The sequence below is a fragment of the Capricornis sumatraensis genome, chromosome 19 (assembly GCF_032405125.1).
Source record: "Capricornis sumatraensis isolate serow.1 chromosome 19, serow.2, whole genome shotgun sequence".
NCBI classification, from domain to species: Eukaryota; Metazoa; Chordata; class Mammalia; order Artiodactyla; family Bovidae; genus Capricornis; species Capricornis sumatraensis.
In genome coordinates, this window is record NC_091087.1 from 36984546 (window position 1) to 37001337 (window position 16792).

At 45.0% G+C, this 16792-nt stretch overlaps 1 protein-coding gene across 1 annotated transcript in view; it reads right to left on the reverse strand.

Annotated features, from left to right (window-relative positions):
• LOC138095305 (neuronal acetylcholine receptor subunit alpha-7) overlaps positions 1-16792 on the reverse strand; it is a 154478-nt gene that overhangs the window by 79935 nt on the left and 57751 nt on the right. The window contains exon 3 of the mRNA XM_068991338.1: positions 6850-6894. Within this exon, the coding sequence (XP_068847439.1) occupies positions 6850-6894 (45 nt within the window). The remainder of the gene's footprint in view (positions 1-6849; positions 6895-16792) is intronic.

A 16792-nucleotide genomic window follows, 5' to 3' on the forward strand; every position in this document is an offset into this window, starting at 1 on the left:
GCCAAGGGGTTGTGGGTCTAGAGCTACTGAAACTGGCAATAGGAGTCAAAGGGCATGCCCCAGAGATGCCACCATCCTCTGGAAAGGGCAGACAAGCATCCCAGTTTGTCAGAGAAGACGGAATATGCAGGTAAGTATCAGCATTTCTCTACTTTCAATACTTCGGCCACCGTGTGCAAAGAACTGACTGACTGAAAAAGACCCTGATGCTGAGGAAGATTGAAAGCAGGAGGAGAAGGGGACATGAGCTGGTTGAATGACATCACCAACTCAATGGACAGGAGTTTGAGCAAGCTCTGGGAGTTGGTGATGAACAGGAAAGTCTGGTGTGCTGCAGTCCATGGGGTTGCAAAGAGTCAGACAAGAGTGAGCAACTGAACTGAACTAACTGATCAGCATTTCAGAGTCATGGACCATGAAAAGGAGGATATATTGATACTTAAATTGTTGAAGTATCCCTGGTAACTCAGTGGTAAAGAATCCACCCGCAATGCAGGAGATGTGGGTTTGACCCCTGGATTGGGAAGATCCCCTAGAGAAGGAAATGGTGACCCTTGCCTGGGGAGATTTCATGGACGTAGGAGCCTGGCAGGCTATAGTCCATGGGGTTGCAGAAGAGTAAGACACGAACTAAACAACATGTTGCAGTATCACTGGGGGCATTTAGGATGGTGACCCACCTGGCCGATGTTTCTAAATTGAAGTGTGTGGCTGGGGGAGGACAGGACAGCACAGCACAGCACCCAGAAAGAGCCAATCTCATTCAAGTGGTTTTACAGGAAGGCCACACTGTTTGCTCCAGCGGCTCCAGCTCTGCCCCCTTTGCTCAGTGCTCCCTTCTTTTCTCTCCCATGTTCTGGGCATAAGCCCTTCTATGCCCAACACCTGTGCTTTCCTGACCATGTTCTCATATCCGGATGCTCCTCTGGGTCGGCAGCTCATTAGCAGAGTCTGGTATTCATCTTCCGCATTACCCTGCTCAGGGCCCCAGGACTCCCAGAACTGCCCAGAAGTAGGTGTGGCAGATAGATGCCCATCTACTCTGCCTGCTGATGGGATGGCCACAGCAAGAGGAGAAGCAGGGAAGAGGGAGCGCTTTGTTGGTCAAACACAAAACCCTCTATTAAGGGTACCAGGCCTGAGCTGCAGGGAGCCTCCCTGGCAATTCCTCACCCCGCCCATCTCCGCTACCCATGCTCCTACTTAGCCGCATGTGCCCCGGGACGTGTATCTCAGCCAGCCTGCTTGCTCAGTGTCTGCTATGTGTACCATGCTCACCAGAACACTGGGATGCCAGCATGACTATTCTTATTTACAAGAGAAAACTGGGGCCTGGAGAAATGACAACTTTTTGGTTGGTCACTGGGGTCAGGACTCAGAACTTATTTGACTTCAAGCTGGGTGACACCCAGGCTCTACTGTGGTTGGTTCTTTCCCACTAATCTGTCTGCACAGGCAAATTCTGCACCCCAACAAGGTGGGCTGCTCTTCTAGGGGTCTCCCTTAGCCTAAAGCCAAGTTTGGTCTCTGTCATCCTCTCAACAGAAACAGAGGGCCACTGGGAGCTTTAGGATCAAACAGAGGTTGGTTTGTACCTAAGGCTCCAGCAGAGAAGAGCTGTGTCAGCTCCAGCAGGTAAACCATCCTCTCTGAGCCGCATTTTGCTCGTATGTAGCACCTCATCAGGCACCATAAGGATGCAATGAGATCAAGCGTCAAAGTCAGTCAGTCACATGGCCTTGGGAGGCATGTGATAAATGAGTGATAAATGATGACTCTGAGAGGAAAAGGGATCTTCCCTTTCACAACATCCCAGAGGACATGAGAGCTGTAACAACTGAGCTTCAGCCAAAGGTGGAGAGAGCAAAGGCCAGCTCAGTGTCAGGAGTTGGAGCAGGAACCTCAGTGCAGCATTGTCCCGGGTTTTCATGACGATTTCCTAAGAGTGGATGTGGAAAAGGGCCCATATACAAGCAGGGGGTAGGGTTCTATCCTCCAAACTACTCACTGCCCACTCAGATCACAGAGCCTTGAGGGCAGAGGTGCTGAGCAAAATCTGTGTATAGACAGGAGCTGGCACGGCTCCCACATGCAGGCACCTGGAAACAGGCATGAACCTAGAAGTGCCAACCCTCCCAGAGAAAACAGGGAAGCTCATCTTTTATATTATATTATATGATATTATATATCAGGTTATACACAATAATAAATTTTAAACAAAGATAAAAGGTTTCTCTTGAGTTCCAGGAGCTGTTCAAAGAAAGTACTGAATGTGAGGCAGGGAATGGGAATGTCTGAATGTGAACTCAGCTGGACAGAAGTGTGGGTCACTCAGCCCCCGTCTGTAGTTGGTATCTCAAATGGGGGCAGTCTATGGGAATGAGCCCTTACCTGAAGGATCAAACGCTAACTCAGAATAGAGCCAAGCTGTTGGTGTCAGGAAACATCTCACACACACATGCTCTGAACATTCTTCCGTCAACTGTTCTGATCTCAGAGGAAGAGAGTGGGTCTCCTCCTTTCTTCTGTCCCAAAACTTTCTTCTCTCAGTGGACATAGGTTTTGCTTAATGGTGGGTTGCTCTTAAGGCCCTAAGCAAGCCACTGACCTCTCATCTATAAGCAACATATGTAGCATTTCTATTTTGATAAAGAATGCAGAAATGAAGAAGGTAATAAGCATTTCAGAAATAAATATGGTTTAGAATCTAATATTCTATGATGCTATTAATTCCATAATTAGAATTAGGAGGTGGAAAATAAGCAGAAGGATGGGAAATCTGAAACCAGAAGAATGGTCAAAATGTCAAAAATTCACAATTAAAGAAGATAGTGTTTTTTAAAGCAAGTTCTTTTTTTTTAAGTCTCCAAATGGCTCAAACATCTCTTTAGAAACTGAAATGGCTTCTGTCAGTTCTTCTCATAGATCAAATCAGATTATGTCTGACAGGACTCCCCGAATGATAAAACTAATATGCAGAAAAAATACACTAGCTCCTTCCTCCTAGGAATATAAAGAAGTAAACAGAGATCAAACACTTTCTCTTCCTTCGGGTTCTCTAAAAACTGTAAATTCCTACAAATCAAGGGCAGGTAAGAGAAAGGAAAACACAATCAACAAACTATACGTCAAAGAGAATTTTTTCTGCCTCTTCTCTTTGAATGTATAGAAAACCCATCATTTGTAGGATGTTGACCTCAGAGTTCAAATATCTAGAGAAAAGATTATGTGGACTCAGTTTTTCAGAACAGGAATTCAGCAACATGAAATAAGGGAGAGTAAAACCAACTGCTGAAAGCAATCTCCTGGGCCCTCTGTCCCTTCCTGTCCAGGCTGCTGCCCTCCCTCCCTGGGGACTCTGGCCTTGGCCCTCTTCAGCATGGAGCCTCACTTCTACTCTGTCCCCATTACCCAGGCTGGGCAGGCCAGGCTGGTCACCAGTTTGGGAAACACAAAGAGCAGGAATTAATCTGGTTATCTTATCAATGGCTCTGGGGCAGCTTCCAAGGCCTGTGCAGGTGACGTCTGAGTTCCCCAGGTCCACGCTGAGGCCACACTAGGAATACCAAGGCTTTCCAGATGGAAACAGAGTAGGCAGAGGTTTTGATTAGATAACTGTTCAGGTCTGTTCTAAATCCAAGATTCTTGTGATTCCTTAAAATTCAGCTGGGAGCTATTACTACAGCTGCTCCGTGAGCTACAGGTGCCAGATAAAATGTGCCACCCAGTTGTATAAGGACATACATTACAAAGGTGCCCAGCCTGGAAAGAAGCATTAATTACTGAGCTCACACCTAGAAACACTCAGGCTCCCATCACCACATACATAGAGTCCTTGCCTTTCCTCCTCTTCCTTTGATTTCTGTACTGCCAACTCCATGGTCTACACAGCCAGCCTGCCTCCTGCCAATTCTCTAGGTAGGTACTTGGTCTTCATATCTGAACCTTCTTTAGAGTGTAAATTACACGGGCAGATTGGAAATGGTTTGAAAGTAGAAACTGGTTCTCATCCTTTTCTGGGCCCCCTTCGTATGGCCTCGCAATGCTTTTCCACAAAGCAGGTGCTTGAAAAGATTAGTTGAAAAGGTACACGAGATAAAGAGGTGAGTTTTAAAACAAATGAAGCTGCAGATGTTTCCGCAAATGCAAGCCTTAATTAGAAATATGCTGTACTTGAAAGAAATTTTGAGGCCTCTGCTGACATCCTCCAAAGTGAGGATGTCTATTTATGGAGCACCTGAACTCAACGCAGTAAGTAATAATCCAGTTATGTTTTTTCCTGGAAACCAACATTCGTTTTAAAAAAAAATCCCAAATCACATTCATTGCTGAAGACAAATCACTTACTGAGGACGAAGAAATAGAGGCTCAGAGAACATGATCTGACATGTCAGGAGCAAATTCAGTGTGTCTCTCCTTCCAGGAGAAAAATGTCCACATCAGCTCTGCACTTTAGAGGGCATGGGAAATGGACGGTTTTATGTCAAGAAGAAAGCATTTGCATTATGCCCCAGAATTCCTAGAGCTATATGACAGTCTTGATTGCATGGGATAGGGATGGGGGCTGCAGGTCGGAAGGCATTACTGGCAATTCACTGTCAGATACACTTTTAGGATTTGTGCATTGCATTGTATGCAAATACTTTTACCTTGAAAGAAAGAAAAAAAAAAAACCTCTGGACTCTGAGATCTCTGTGAAATATATGGGTGAAAGGACACCACTGCCCACTCCTCTACTTTTGAGCTGAATTTAAAAATAAACTGGATGAATAGAAGGTCAGATACAGGCTAAAGCAAGTATAGCAAAAGTAATTATAGAATCCAGAAGGTAAGTATATGGGCGCTTACTCTAAATTCAACTTCTTGGTATAATTGAAAATTCTCATTAAAAAAAATTGGGGAAAAATATTACTCATAATATGTAGTAACCTGGGTGGGGTTAGTGATTTGCTCACACACAGCCTGAAGAAGGAAATGGCAACCCACTCCAGTATTCTTGCCGAAAATTCGATGGACAGAGGAGCCTGGCGGGCTACAATCCATGAGGTTGGAAAGAGTCAGACACGATTGAGCACGCCTGCACACACAGCCAGATGAAGGTGAGTTTAAGTGAGAATGCAAAGGGAGAGAACGAGGACAGTTGGGGTGGGAGGGCACTGCTCAGGGGAATGTTGCTGTAAAGGTGAACGAAAACCAGGGAATCACTAGGCAACTTCACGGGGACAGAAGGCAGTATGCATGCATGCTAAGTCACTTCAGTTGTGTCCGACTCTGTGCGGCCCTATGGACAGGCTCCTTGGTCCATGGGACTCTCCAGGCAAGAATACTGGAGTGGGTTGCCATGACCTCCTCCAGGGGATCTTCCTGACCCAGGGAGCAAACCCATGTCTCTTTTGTCTCTTGCATTGATGGGCAAGTTCTTTACCATTAGCACCACCTGGGAAGCCCTAGAGGGCAGTATATTTGTATACCGAGAGTGACACAGACACTATTATGATGCCTAAGGCAACAGGGGCAGTTGTGAAAGCCCTGCTCTCAGCAGGTGCCACAAAACAGGACCACATCCCTGAGGAAGGGCTGGCTTCCATGGGAGAACAGACCCTGTGCCCTTGGCAAAAGGAGGGAAGCTGGAGTTGGAGGGCACAGGTGTGCAGGTGGGATCCACGCACTGAGGCAAGTTGCTTTAAATCCTTCAGGGAAGACCCCCAAACTCTATTATTTGGGGCATATAATCTGCAAGAAGTTCAAGGAGATGAGTAATGCTGCTATCACAAACTGCCCTTCATTCTGAACTGTACATGTTACTACTTCTATTTTTAAAAATTATAGAATTGATCGTGAAATCTGTATGTCTCAATTTTAGCAATAAAAACTAGTCATCTATGAATGTATTAATGAATTTAAAACAAAGCCCCATCTTTGGTAGAGATGTAGATTTCCAATTTTTTGTTTAATAATTATTAAAATTTATAATTAGTTTTATCTTGATGAATTATGTACCAATAATCACTATAATCCTAAATCAATCAAGAAGAAAAATTCTTAACATTTTTCTGAAGGAATAATTTTTATGTAAATATTTACACTGGAGAGAACCAAGTCAGAATCATTAATAAAAAGACTTTCAAGGATAAAATTCTGTTTGGGAAAGAAAGGTAAGAGTAGAGAGAAAAAGGGACTATGTAATATACCCACCAGGTAAAGAAGGGCATGTTTGTATATGTTTTTTGCTTAATGATAGGCCTGTCAAATTATATGGAATTTAAATAGATTCATTTAAAATAGAGACTGACAGTTTTCTTTTAAAATGTTTATATTTACAACTGGATGGAAGTGACATATTTTATAGTTAATTAATCTAGGTTAGAACTTTAGATAGCAAGGTAAAAAAATCCATGAATGAAAAAATACAGCATCTCGAAATTCTTGCAGAGATCACTAGAGCAGGAAGTGTGAAGGCTTCTGGATTGGGCATTGCTCTGCCATATTAAGACATGCACGGCTAGAGGCAGGGGGAGCTGGGCAGGCACTCTGGAGCTCTGGGGATCAGTAATGGTACAAGCTGTGGACATTCACATGCAGACCTGCAACTTATGACTTATGTGCATGTTTCTGCTTTTGAAACTTCCCCAAGTCACCCTGTTATGAAGCAGGAGTGTGCACTGAGCCTTGCAGGGTGTAGCGCAGGACATGCAAAGGTAGGGCGGTCGCCTTCGCTGTTGGCAAACGTGGAGGCCGGCAGGACAGTCCTGGATACTCTGAGGGACCTTGCCTGCAATTCCAGCTCAGGCATCTCGGATGTAAGAGCAGGAAGCCCCATGGGCGAGGATCCCCACTGTTGCAACTTACCATTTGTAGCCAAATGTTGGTGGTTAACACTTGGTTCTTCTCATCCTTTAAGGGAAAAAATAAAAAGAGTCAAAGATATGGTTTATACAGTTTACCTAAGAGGAAATGATACCATTATTCATGCACCAGTCTGATGGTTGGGACGGCTAGTGCGTGTAGAAATTAGAATTCACCAAGCACTTCCAAATATACTCCAGCATTTCCCTGGAGTGAAGCTTTTCTATTTACACATTAATTACAGAGCTCTTACACAAGAGAGAAAAGTAGAGAGAAGGAAATGAAAACCCTGCAACCCCACCATCCAGAGATGATATCTGCTAACGGTTTAACTTATTTTTACTTACACTTTTTAAAATCACTTGTATACTTAAAAAAAATGAGACTGGGTGCAAATTTCAGTCGTTTAAAGTCAAGTTTATTACAAGAATGGATAGAGTTTTAAGCAAACTGAAATATTTTAGGCTTCCCTCCCCCGGGAAAGGGAGCACTCCTGCGACAGCTGCTGCCCCTGCGCTAACAATGCTGTGTGGGCCCCATTTCTTCCGAGGTCTGCCTACCTTTTCTTCCATCCTTCATCAACCAGGCAGCACACCAGACCCTTAACACACACAAGCAAGGTAAATCCTATCCAGGAGAGCAAACTAAGGGTCAGAAAGGTGAGCTGACTTTATGAAGGAAACATTCACACCTGGATGTGGGTCAAGAGCCCTCTTTCCACATTTCCAACCTGGGTGTGGGCTCCAGAAGGGTGCCGAGTCTGCATTCTGTCCAGGGAGTGTGAGGCAGCGTATCAACAGTGGCTTCACCCTCACATTGGGCACCCAAAGAAGATGCTAGCCAACTTCAGGCCTTCCCAACTGGGATGCAATCAGCTTTTTTTTTTTTTTTTTTTTTATCATGGCTGGCAAGGCCCAAAAGTGGCTAGCAAGAGCCAGGGCAGGCACGGAGAAAAATGAGCAACTTTCCTGCAGCTGTTCTACTAAGAATGCTGTTGTTCAGTATTTTGTGTTCAATTCCCACCAAAAAAGACTCCACAAACTAGCAATTTCACCCCCTCCAGAAGTGCTTATTAATGCTGAGATGCCCTGAGGCTGAGACCATGAGCTCCTTCAACAGGAACTACCTGGCCTGGTTTCCTGGTAGCATTCACATAAACAGACCCAGTGGCAGAAAGAACACCATCTGCTGGGGCGTGGTCACAGGGCAGGGAGCAAGTGAGAAATGAATGCTGCTTCTCATTAAAATACAAATGTGTTGAACATGTAAGGAGCTGGCAGAGATTCTTGGACACATCAATGTCCCTGCCCCAGCAGCTCGCCCTGGGCACCTCTGAGAGATGACTGTCGGGGTAGGAAGGTAAATCTTGTAGAAGGGATCAGGCTGCCTGGAGAAAGACAGGGGACCAAGTCCCAGGGACCTCAGGCCAGGGGCTGTGTCCAGAAGAAGTTGCCAGTATGGTCACAAGAAAAATATATCCCCCTTTTGCAAAATAACACCTGCCAGGGGCTTGGGTAGAAAAATCTGCGGAGCTAACCTCCCTCTGTGCAGAGTGAACAGCCCCTGACGACACCATGCATCTGCACTGCACGAGGGCTCCAGTTCCAGTCTGATCCCAGTGCTACTGAAAGAGCTGATAAACTCTTTCAGGACATATGTCCCTTGCCTCAACTTATTAAGGAATTGTTGTTTTTAATAGACTTAAAATTAGCCAGTGTTCCATTCAGGTGGCTTCTTTCTCTTAATTGCATCCATGTCTTTATCTTCTGAGAGAAAGGCTTCTGTGGTTTGGGAGCTCAATTACAACCAATCTAATTAAAAGTCTTTCTTCTTTCCAACACGCCAGCTGAAACCTCATTAGAGGGAAACGGGATTTCTGTGGTGTGCGGTGGCATGGGACTGAGCAAGCGTTTCAAACTGTAATCAACGCAGAGCAGCAGCCAGCCTCCAACGGAGGGAGCAGCAATGCAGGTTGGGGGCCTCCACGGAGACCCAGGAAAAGCCTGCAGGACCAGAAGAGAGGCTCCTGTCTGTGTTCCCAAGGTGGGCCCCACCTCCTCCCACCCCAGGCCACCCACTGGCTGAGACTCAGCTCTCTCGTTCTGCATGGTGACAAGGCGTGGAGGCATCTCCTTCCCACCCCCATGTGAAGCATGTCCTTTCCCCTCCAAAGACTGAATGCTTGCATCACCCCCAAATCTCCTATGTTGAAACCTACCTCCCACTGGGATGGTATTAGGAGGTGGGGTCTTTGGAATGTGTTTAGGTCATGGGGGTGTGTTCACTCTCAGAACCAAGACTGTTGTCCTTATTAAAGGGACCTCAAAGAGCTCCCTCACCGCTTCTGCCATGTGAAGACCCGGTAAGGAGACAGCCATCTATGAACCAAGAAGTAGGCTCTCACCAGACATCAGAGTTGTAGGTGTCTTGATCTTGGATTCCTCAGCCTCCAGAATTGTGAGAAATAAATGTGTGTCACTAAGCCATTGAGTGGTACGCTGGTTACCACAGCCAAGCTGACGGAAGAAAGGGCCCTCACAGTCTGACCTCTGCTCAGTTCCAGAACAGCTCTCTGCCCTCCTCCAGCTGCAGTGCTAGAAGAATCCAGTCTCAGGTCCTTAGGGCAGCACACAGCCCCTTCAATAAGCCATAGTCCAGCCAAGTGTTCATTTATTCACCCATGTGACAAAATCATTGTGAGGCACTTCCTGTTTCGGGCATTATGCCAGCCTGACACGCACCACGGTGAACTGAACAGACATGGTCCCTGAGCTCACAGAACATAAAATCTGGGTGGAGGGCGGGATAATATAATTTGACAATGACACACCTGTAATTACCAACAGTGACAAGTCATGGAGGACAGGAAGCGGGCACCTTCAGAAAGGATGACAGGGAGATAAACATCACCAGAGGGATGAAGATGGGGTCCTGAGAATGAGACGTGACCTTTACTCCCTATGACTCTGCAACACCAAAGCCACGGCCCCTCACACCCACCGTATGCACCTTCCTCCTTCCAAGACCTTGCTCCCCCTCAACTCCCAGGGGCCTTTCCTGCTGCACACCCTCCTCCTTCCTCTTTCGCAAGCCCAGGGGCTCCAAAAAGGAAGCTGTAGCCTGGGCAGACCTGTGGCCTCAGGCACCAGGGAGGCAGAGTGCAATTCAGCCTGAAGAGGAACCTTCCTGCCAGTGGTCCAGCTGCATCAGAAGGGACTTAGCTCTACTTTCTGTTTCTTCCCACAAGGATAACGAGTTATCTGAACATCATTTCATGTAAAATAAATCTATGTTACATAAAAAAAGAGAGACCTGGCCACCAGTTTCCAGTTGTGAGTACAGAAGATGGCCACCCTCCCAGTCTACCCTGGGCTGGCCTCCAAAGGCACAGCCAGGTAACCAGGACCTGCAAGGTCTGCACAGCAAGGTCCTCTCCCACCCAGTGCCCATCACACCTTCGCAGCCTTGTCCTCATCACCCACAGCCCTGACTCCCTATGGAGTCAGAAGCGAAGCTTCTCCTCTCTTACCTCGTCCTCCTCCACTGACACAGAAGCTGCCAGCCTCCCGTGCTGCCCTCACATTTGTCTCAAATCAGGCATCAGCAAATGAAGCTGAACTCAGTGGTCATGCCCCACACAGGCTGCAATCACAGGGGTCCAACACTGGGACTCTTGGTGGGGGGGAGGGGTGAGAAGGGAGTTTCCAAACCCTGACCCCAGAACCAGGCCCAGGGGATTTGACAAATAGGCAGGTACAACCCCCTGGGGCTGTATATTGTCACCCTCCCTATTTAACTTCTATGCAGAGTACATCATGCAAAATGCTGGCCTGGATGAAGCTCAAGCTGGAATCAAGATTGCCAGGAAAAATATCAATAAACTCAGATATGCAGATGACACCACCCTTACGGCAGAAAGCAAAGAGGAACTAAAGAGCCTCTTGATGAAGGTGAAAGATGAGAGTGAAAAAACAGGCTTAAAACTCAACATTCAAAAAACAAAGATCATAGCATCTGGCCCCATCACTTCCTGGCAAATAGACGGGGAAACAATGACAGACTTTTTTTTCTTGGGCTCCAGAATCACTGCAGATGGTGACTGTAGCCATGAAATTAAAAGACGCTTGCTCCTTGGAAGAAAAGCTATGACCACCTCAATTCAGTTCAGTTGCTCAGCTGTGTCTGACTCTTTGAGACCCCATGGACCACAGCACGCCAGGTTTCCCTGTCCGTCACCAACTCCTGGAGTTTACTCAAAGTCATGTACATTGAGTCAGTGATGCCATCCAGCCATCTCATCATCTGTCATCCCCTTCTCCTCCCTTCAGTCTTTCCCAGCATCAGGGTCTTTTCAAATGAGTCAGTTCTTCGCATCAGGTGGGCAAAGTATAGGAGTTTCAGCTTCAGCATCAGTCCTTTCAATAAATAATCAGGATTGATTTCCTTTAGAATGGACTGATTGGATCTCCTTGCAGTCCAAGGGACTCTCAAGAGTCTTCTCCAACACCACAGCTCAAAAACATCAATTCTTTGGCACTCAGCTTTCTTTATAGTCCAACTCTCACATCGATACATGACTACTGGAAAACCCATAGCTTTGACTAGATGGACCTTTGTAGGCAAAGTAACGTCTCTGCTTTTTAATATGCTGTCTAGGTTGGTTACAACTTTTCTTCCAAGGAGCAAGCATCTTTTAATTTCATGGCTGCAGCCCTCATCTGCAGTGATTTTCGAGTCCGCAAAATAAAGTCTGACCAACATAGACAGCATATTAAAAGGCAGAGGCGTTACTTTGCCAACAAAGGTCTATCTAGTTAAGGCTATGGTTTTTTCATATATGGGAGTTGGACCATAAAAAAGGCTGTGTGCCAAAGAATTGATGCCTTTGAACTGTGGTATTGTATAAGATTCTTGAGAGTCTCTTGGAATGCAAGGAGATCAAACAGAGGATGAGATGGTTGGATGGCATCAGCAACTCAATGGACATGAGTTTGAGCAAATTCCAGGAGATGGTGAAGGACAGAGAATCCTGGCGTGCTGCAGTCCACGGGGTTGCAAAGAATCGGACATGACTGAGTGACTGAAGAACAACAACGCCCTTCTGGGAGCAAGCAGCACAGGATCTGGGCATGGGTTCCAGGGACTCCAGACCCTCAGCAACCAGCTGTCCATCATGACCCAACCAGGCTGGCTTGCACAGAGGGAAGAGCCCACACCGGCTGTTGAGAAACCTCCTGGGCTCCAATCAGCTCCTCTCATTAAACATTCACTGTCCATGATTTCCGGAGAAGGCAATGGCAACCCACTCCAGTACTCTTGCCTGGAAAATCCCATGGATGGAGGAGACTGGTAGGCTGCAGTCCATGGGGTCGCTAAGAGTCGGGCATGACTAAGCGACTTCACTTTCACTTTTCATTTTCATGCATTGGAGAAGGAAATGGCAACCCACTCCAGTATTCTTGCCTGGACAATTCCAGGGACAGAGGAGCCTAGTGGGCTGCCGTCTATGGGGTCGCATAGAGTTGGACACAACTGAAGCGACTTAGCAGCAGCAGCAGTCCACGATTTCAGTGTTCACTCCTGGGAAATGGGGAGACAGCAGCTGCCCCCACAACCTCCCAGTGTGGGAGGGATGAGGGCATTGTCACATAGGCTGTGACATGTGACTCAACTCCAGTACATCCCCATGTGTGGCTCTCACCCTCTTTCTTACATACACACACACACACACACACACACACACAGCTCCCCCACAAGACCCATGCTCCTTCCTGACCCTGGGATCTCACAGGAGGACACAGGACCCCTGGCTGCCATGGAACCACAAAGATCAGTACACAAAGCACTCCCAAAACCAATCTCTCCTTTGCTTTTCAGTCTGAGCACTTCAAAATAGTATTTAGTCTCAAAAAAGAAGGAAACCCTGCTCTTTTCAACAGTGTGATCAACCTGGAGGACATGATGTTAAATGAAAGAAACCAGACACAGAAAGACAGATTGTATGATTCCACTTATATAAGAAATCTAATCTAACCCATAGAAGCATGGAGCAGAATGGTGGCTGCCAGAGACCGGACCTGGGGGAAAGGGAATAGGTCTCTGTCCAAGGTGCAAAGTTTCAGTCTGTAAGATGAACAAGCCACAGAGACCCCCCAGTGAGGCACAGAGTCTGTAACTAATAATGCTGTAAGGTAGTCTTAAACATTTGCTAAGAGGGTAGACAGTATGTTAGGTATTCTTATCATAGAAATAATAATTCTAACAATAAGTTTAAAAAGATGGTAGGAAGAAACTTTGGGAGGCGATGGCTATGTTTATGTCATAGATCGTGGTGAGAGTTTCATGGGTGTATGCTTATCTGCAAACACATCAAACTGTATGCATTAAGTATGTACAGCTTTTTGTATGTCAATCATACCTCAATAAAGGGATTTTTAAAGTACACTTTATGCTTTTAAAAATCAATCTCTTGGAATAATCACATGGCGGCTTTAGAGCACGACCACTCTGATGATGTCTCATGTGCCATCCTGCACTCCTACAGCAATTATTCTTCAGGAAGTTACAGGGTGACATTATTCAACTTTATTTTGAGAAGCTTCTAACACTTTCTCTTTGCTTCTGTGTAGATGCTGAGGGAAAAAACAGGTAATAATAGATCTGAGTCTCAATTCTTGTTTGCAGAGAAAGTTGCTGGATAACATAAAGCCTTACTTTTGTAGTCCCCTGTAGTTTATAAAAAGGGTCACTTCTCTTATCTAATTTAATCTTTACACCAGCCATGTTTCTGTCCTGTTTTTAACAGAAAGATAAATTGAGAGGCTGTGATTTTCCCTGAGTCAGCAAGATATTAGGTTGAGAAAAGATTCATATCCAGAATAAGAAATAAATGCCTACATATCAGTAAGAAAAAGGCACACAATCAGAAAATTCTGTCCAACAGAAAGAAAGGACAAAAGATGAACAAGCCCATGATTTTCATCACAGAGGATACCAGTAAATGTCATCTGAAAAGAACATAGCTAAACTCGAGTCCGCAGTCTTCTGAATGTCATACACACACACTTTTTTTTTTTTCAAACTCATTACAGTCTTAGGAAATAGACAAAGTCAGTGCTATTATTATTCTCATCTAATAATGGGAACTAGAGGAAGAGTTCCCAAATTTAACTAAATACATCACTATTCTGTTTGAGTGTTTTGCAGTGAGCCTGTATCACCCTTATAATCAAGAGGGAGGGATATATAAAGATATCAACTGTGAAACCAAACAAGCCCATGGCCCTAGGTTTCACAGCCAATGCAGAAGCTGAGGCCCAGTCCCTTACCTGTTTAGCTCAACACCTGTGTTTCTGCCACCAGGCAACTCTGCTCCCAACGTTCTTCCTAACAAGAAACACTTTCATGATGGTCACAGTAGATGGTTCCCTTTGATTTCTATACATCACAGAAGCTCTCAAAGTGTACACTGGGAACTTGTGAGTTTCTGAGACGCTCTCAGAGGATTAGTGAAGCCACAATTTTTCACAGCCATCAGAAGTTATTAGCCTGTTTCACCCTCATTTCCTCATGAGCAGTTGGTAGAGCTCTGCAGAGCCACGTGACCTACGATACAGCAGACTGACCGCAGAAGCAGACCAGAAATCCAGTCTTCTGTAAAGCTGGGCCTTCAGGAGATTTGCAAAATATATGAAATGCCACCCTTCTCACTAAATGTGTTTTGCTTGAGAATATAGTTATTTTTCTTAAAATATTAGTTATGATTACAAGGTACAGGTTTATGATAATTTTAAATTGATTCATGGACTTGAAAATGTTTTCTCAGGTTTTATTTCAAACATGGCAATAAATATGGATAAATGTAACACACGTAAAAAAAAAAAAAAGAAATGGGAAGGGAGAGAATTTGCAATAACTTTTATGAAAGTAGAGGGGTCCTGAAGCTCAGAAGTTTGAAAGTCACTGGTGCAGGCTTGGTGTTCTTAATACATCCTGGTTCTTGGACCCAGGGACCTGGCCCCATCTCAGTGCTCATTTGCAGGTTGTCCAAGGTCTGTATCTTGGGGTACAGAGTGAAAGGCCTGGCCTAGCCTCCCCAGGGAGGGATGAGGGATTCAGGGGCGCACTTTTAACTAGGACTGAAAGACATTCTTTCTGCTACTATTAGAGGAACAACCTCCCAGTCTCCCCCAAAGGACTCAAATCTAGACGAATGAAGCCTAAGATACGGAGAAGGAGGGCAGAACCAGAAAAGAAGCTCCATCTTGAGTCAGCAGAGCTGCAAAGTGAGGAAGGGGTGGAGGGGCTGGGAGATTATGGATCCAGGGGAGAGAAGGGGAAAGAAGCAGACTCTGGTCACTAGAACCCTTGTGTGGAACTTTCAGGAAGGGAAGGAAAAGAGATGATATATATAAAAGAAGGCAGGAGCCAGAAGTGAAAGCAGTAATGTTTTCTTGTTGTTGTTGTTATTATTTGACATATATATTTCCACAAGCAATGTAGATTAATTGGCTTAATAAATTAGGAGAAAGTAAAAATCACATAAAAGGAAAGAATAATACAGAATTTATACCATTATACTACAGAAAATTAAAAATTATGAGTAAACATACCCTCGTAAGGCATGGGCAAGATAAAAAAACAATTTGGAATGACAGATTCACAAATATAGTTTGGAAGTGAATGAATCAATGAATACACAAATAATTTAAAATAGGAAATGCAACAAAGAAAAGGCAAACAGATGAACACAAAAAATACAATGTATAATCTGGAAAAAGGCCTAATTAAGACAAGTATGCTTCCTTTGAGTTCTTTCTACTATGTAACTCAATAAAACCTTGGATCAAATTAAACATGACTTCAAAGATGAGACTATAACAGATCTGAATGAAATAAAAGGGAGACTGAAGAGCTAAACAAATAAGCTTAGAGCCAAAACAACACAGTTACATGGCTAATAAATTAGAACCAGGAAGGAACAAAACAGACTCAGCTGAAAACTGAGTTAATGGCATGAAAGTAAGGCATGAGATAACCACAGTGTGTGCAGAGGAAAAACACAGAGATTAATTAGGAAAGAGGACACAGAGGTGCCAAAAGGAAGACACAACTTGAGCTGAAATGGAGAACATGCATGTGGGAAGCAGAAAGTGTATCGGGACCATACACAGGAGACAAAATTCTGGTTCTAGCAAAACAGCCAAATCCATGACCTGAACATTGTCCTGCTACCAAACACCTAGAGATGTGGGAGGAAATTACAGAAATATTTTCTTAAATGTAAACGGAAACAAAAAAGGAGAGAAATCTTCAAAAACAAAAAATCCAAGAGGGAACCGAAAATGATACCGTTAGTGCATAAGCTGGTGTAGGGAGAGTGGCGGCCAGTTATGTTCAGAGAGCTTGAACAAAGCCTCTGTGGGACTGAATGCTAAACTCCCACTCCATAGGTGTGGAGAGCTAACCCCATACCCATCCATCCAGCCATGAGACACAAGGATCTTGAAGAGCCCACTGCCAGAAGGGAACACAGGCAAGTCTGTCTCAGCCTGGGCTGACAGTGGAGGAAAAAACACAGCACTTAGGGCTTCCCTGGTGGCTCAGCTGGTAAAGAATCCATCTGCAATGCAGGAGACCCTGGTTTGATTCCTGGGTTGGGAAGAACCCCTGGAGAAGTAAAAGGCTACCCACTCCAGTATTCTTGGACTTCCCTGGTGGCTCAACTAGTAAAGAATCCGACTGCAATGTGGGAGACCTGGATTAGATCCCTGGGTTGGGAAGATTCCCTGAAGAAGTCAACGGCTACCCACTCCAGTATTCTGACCCTGAGAATTCCAAGGACTAGTCTACGGAGTTCCAAAGAGTTGGGCATCACTGAGCAACTTTCACTTTCATTTTTAAATAATTCTTCAGAAAGTGTAGGTCTTCTTTCAGATGGAGAATT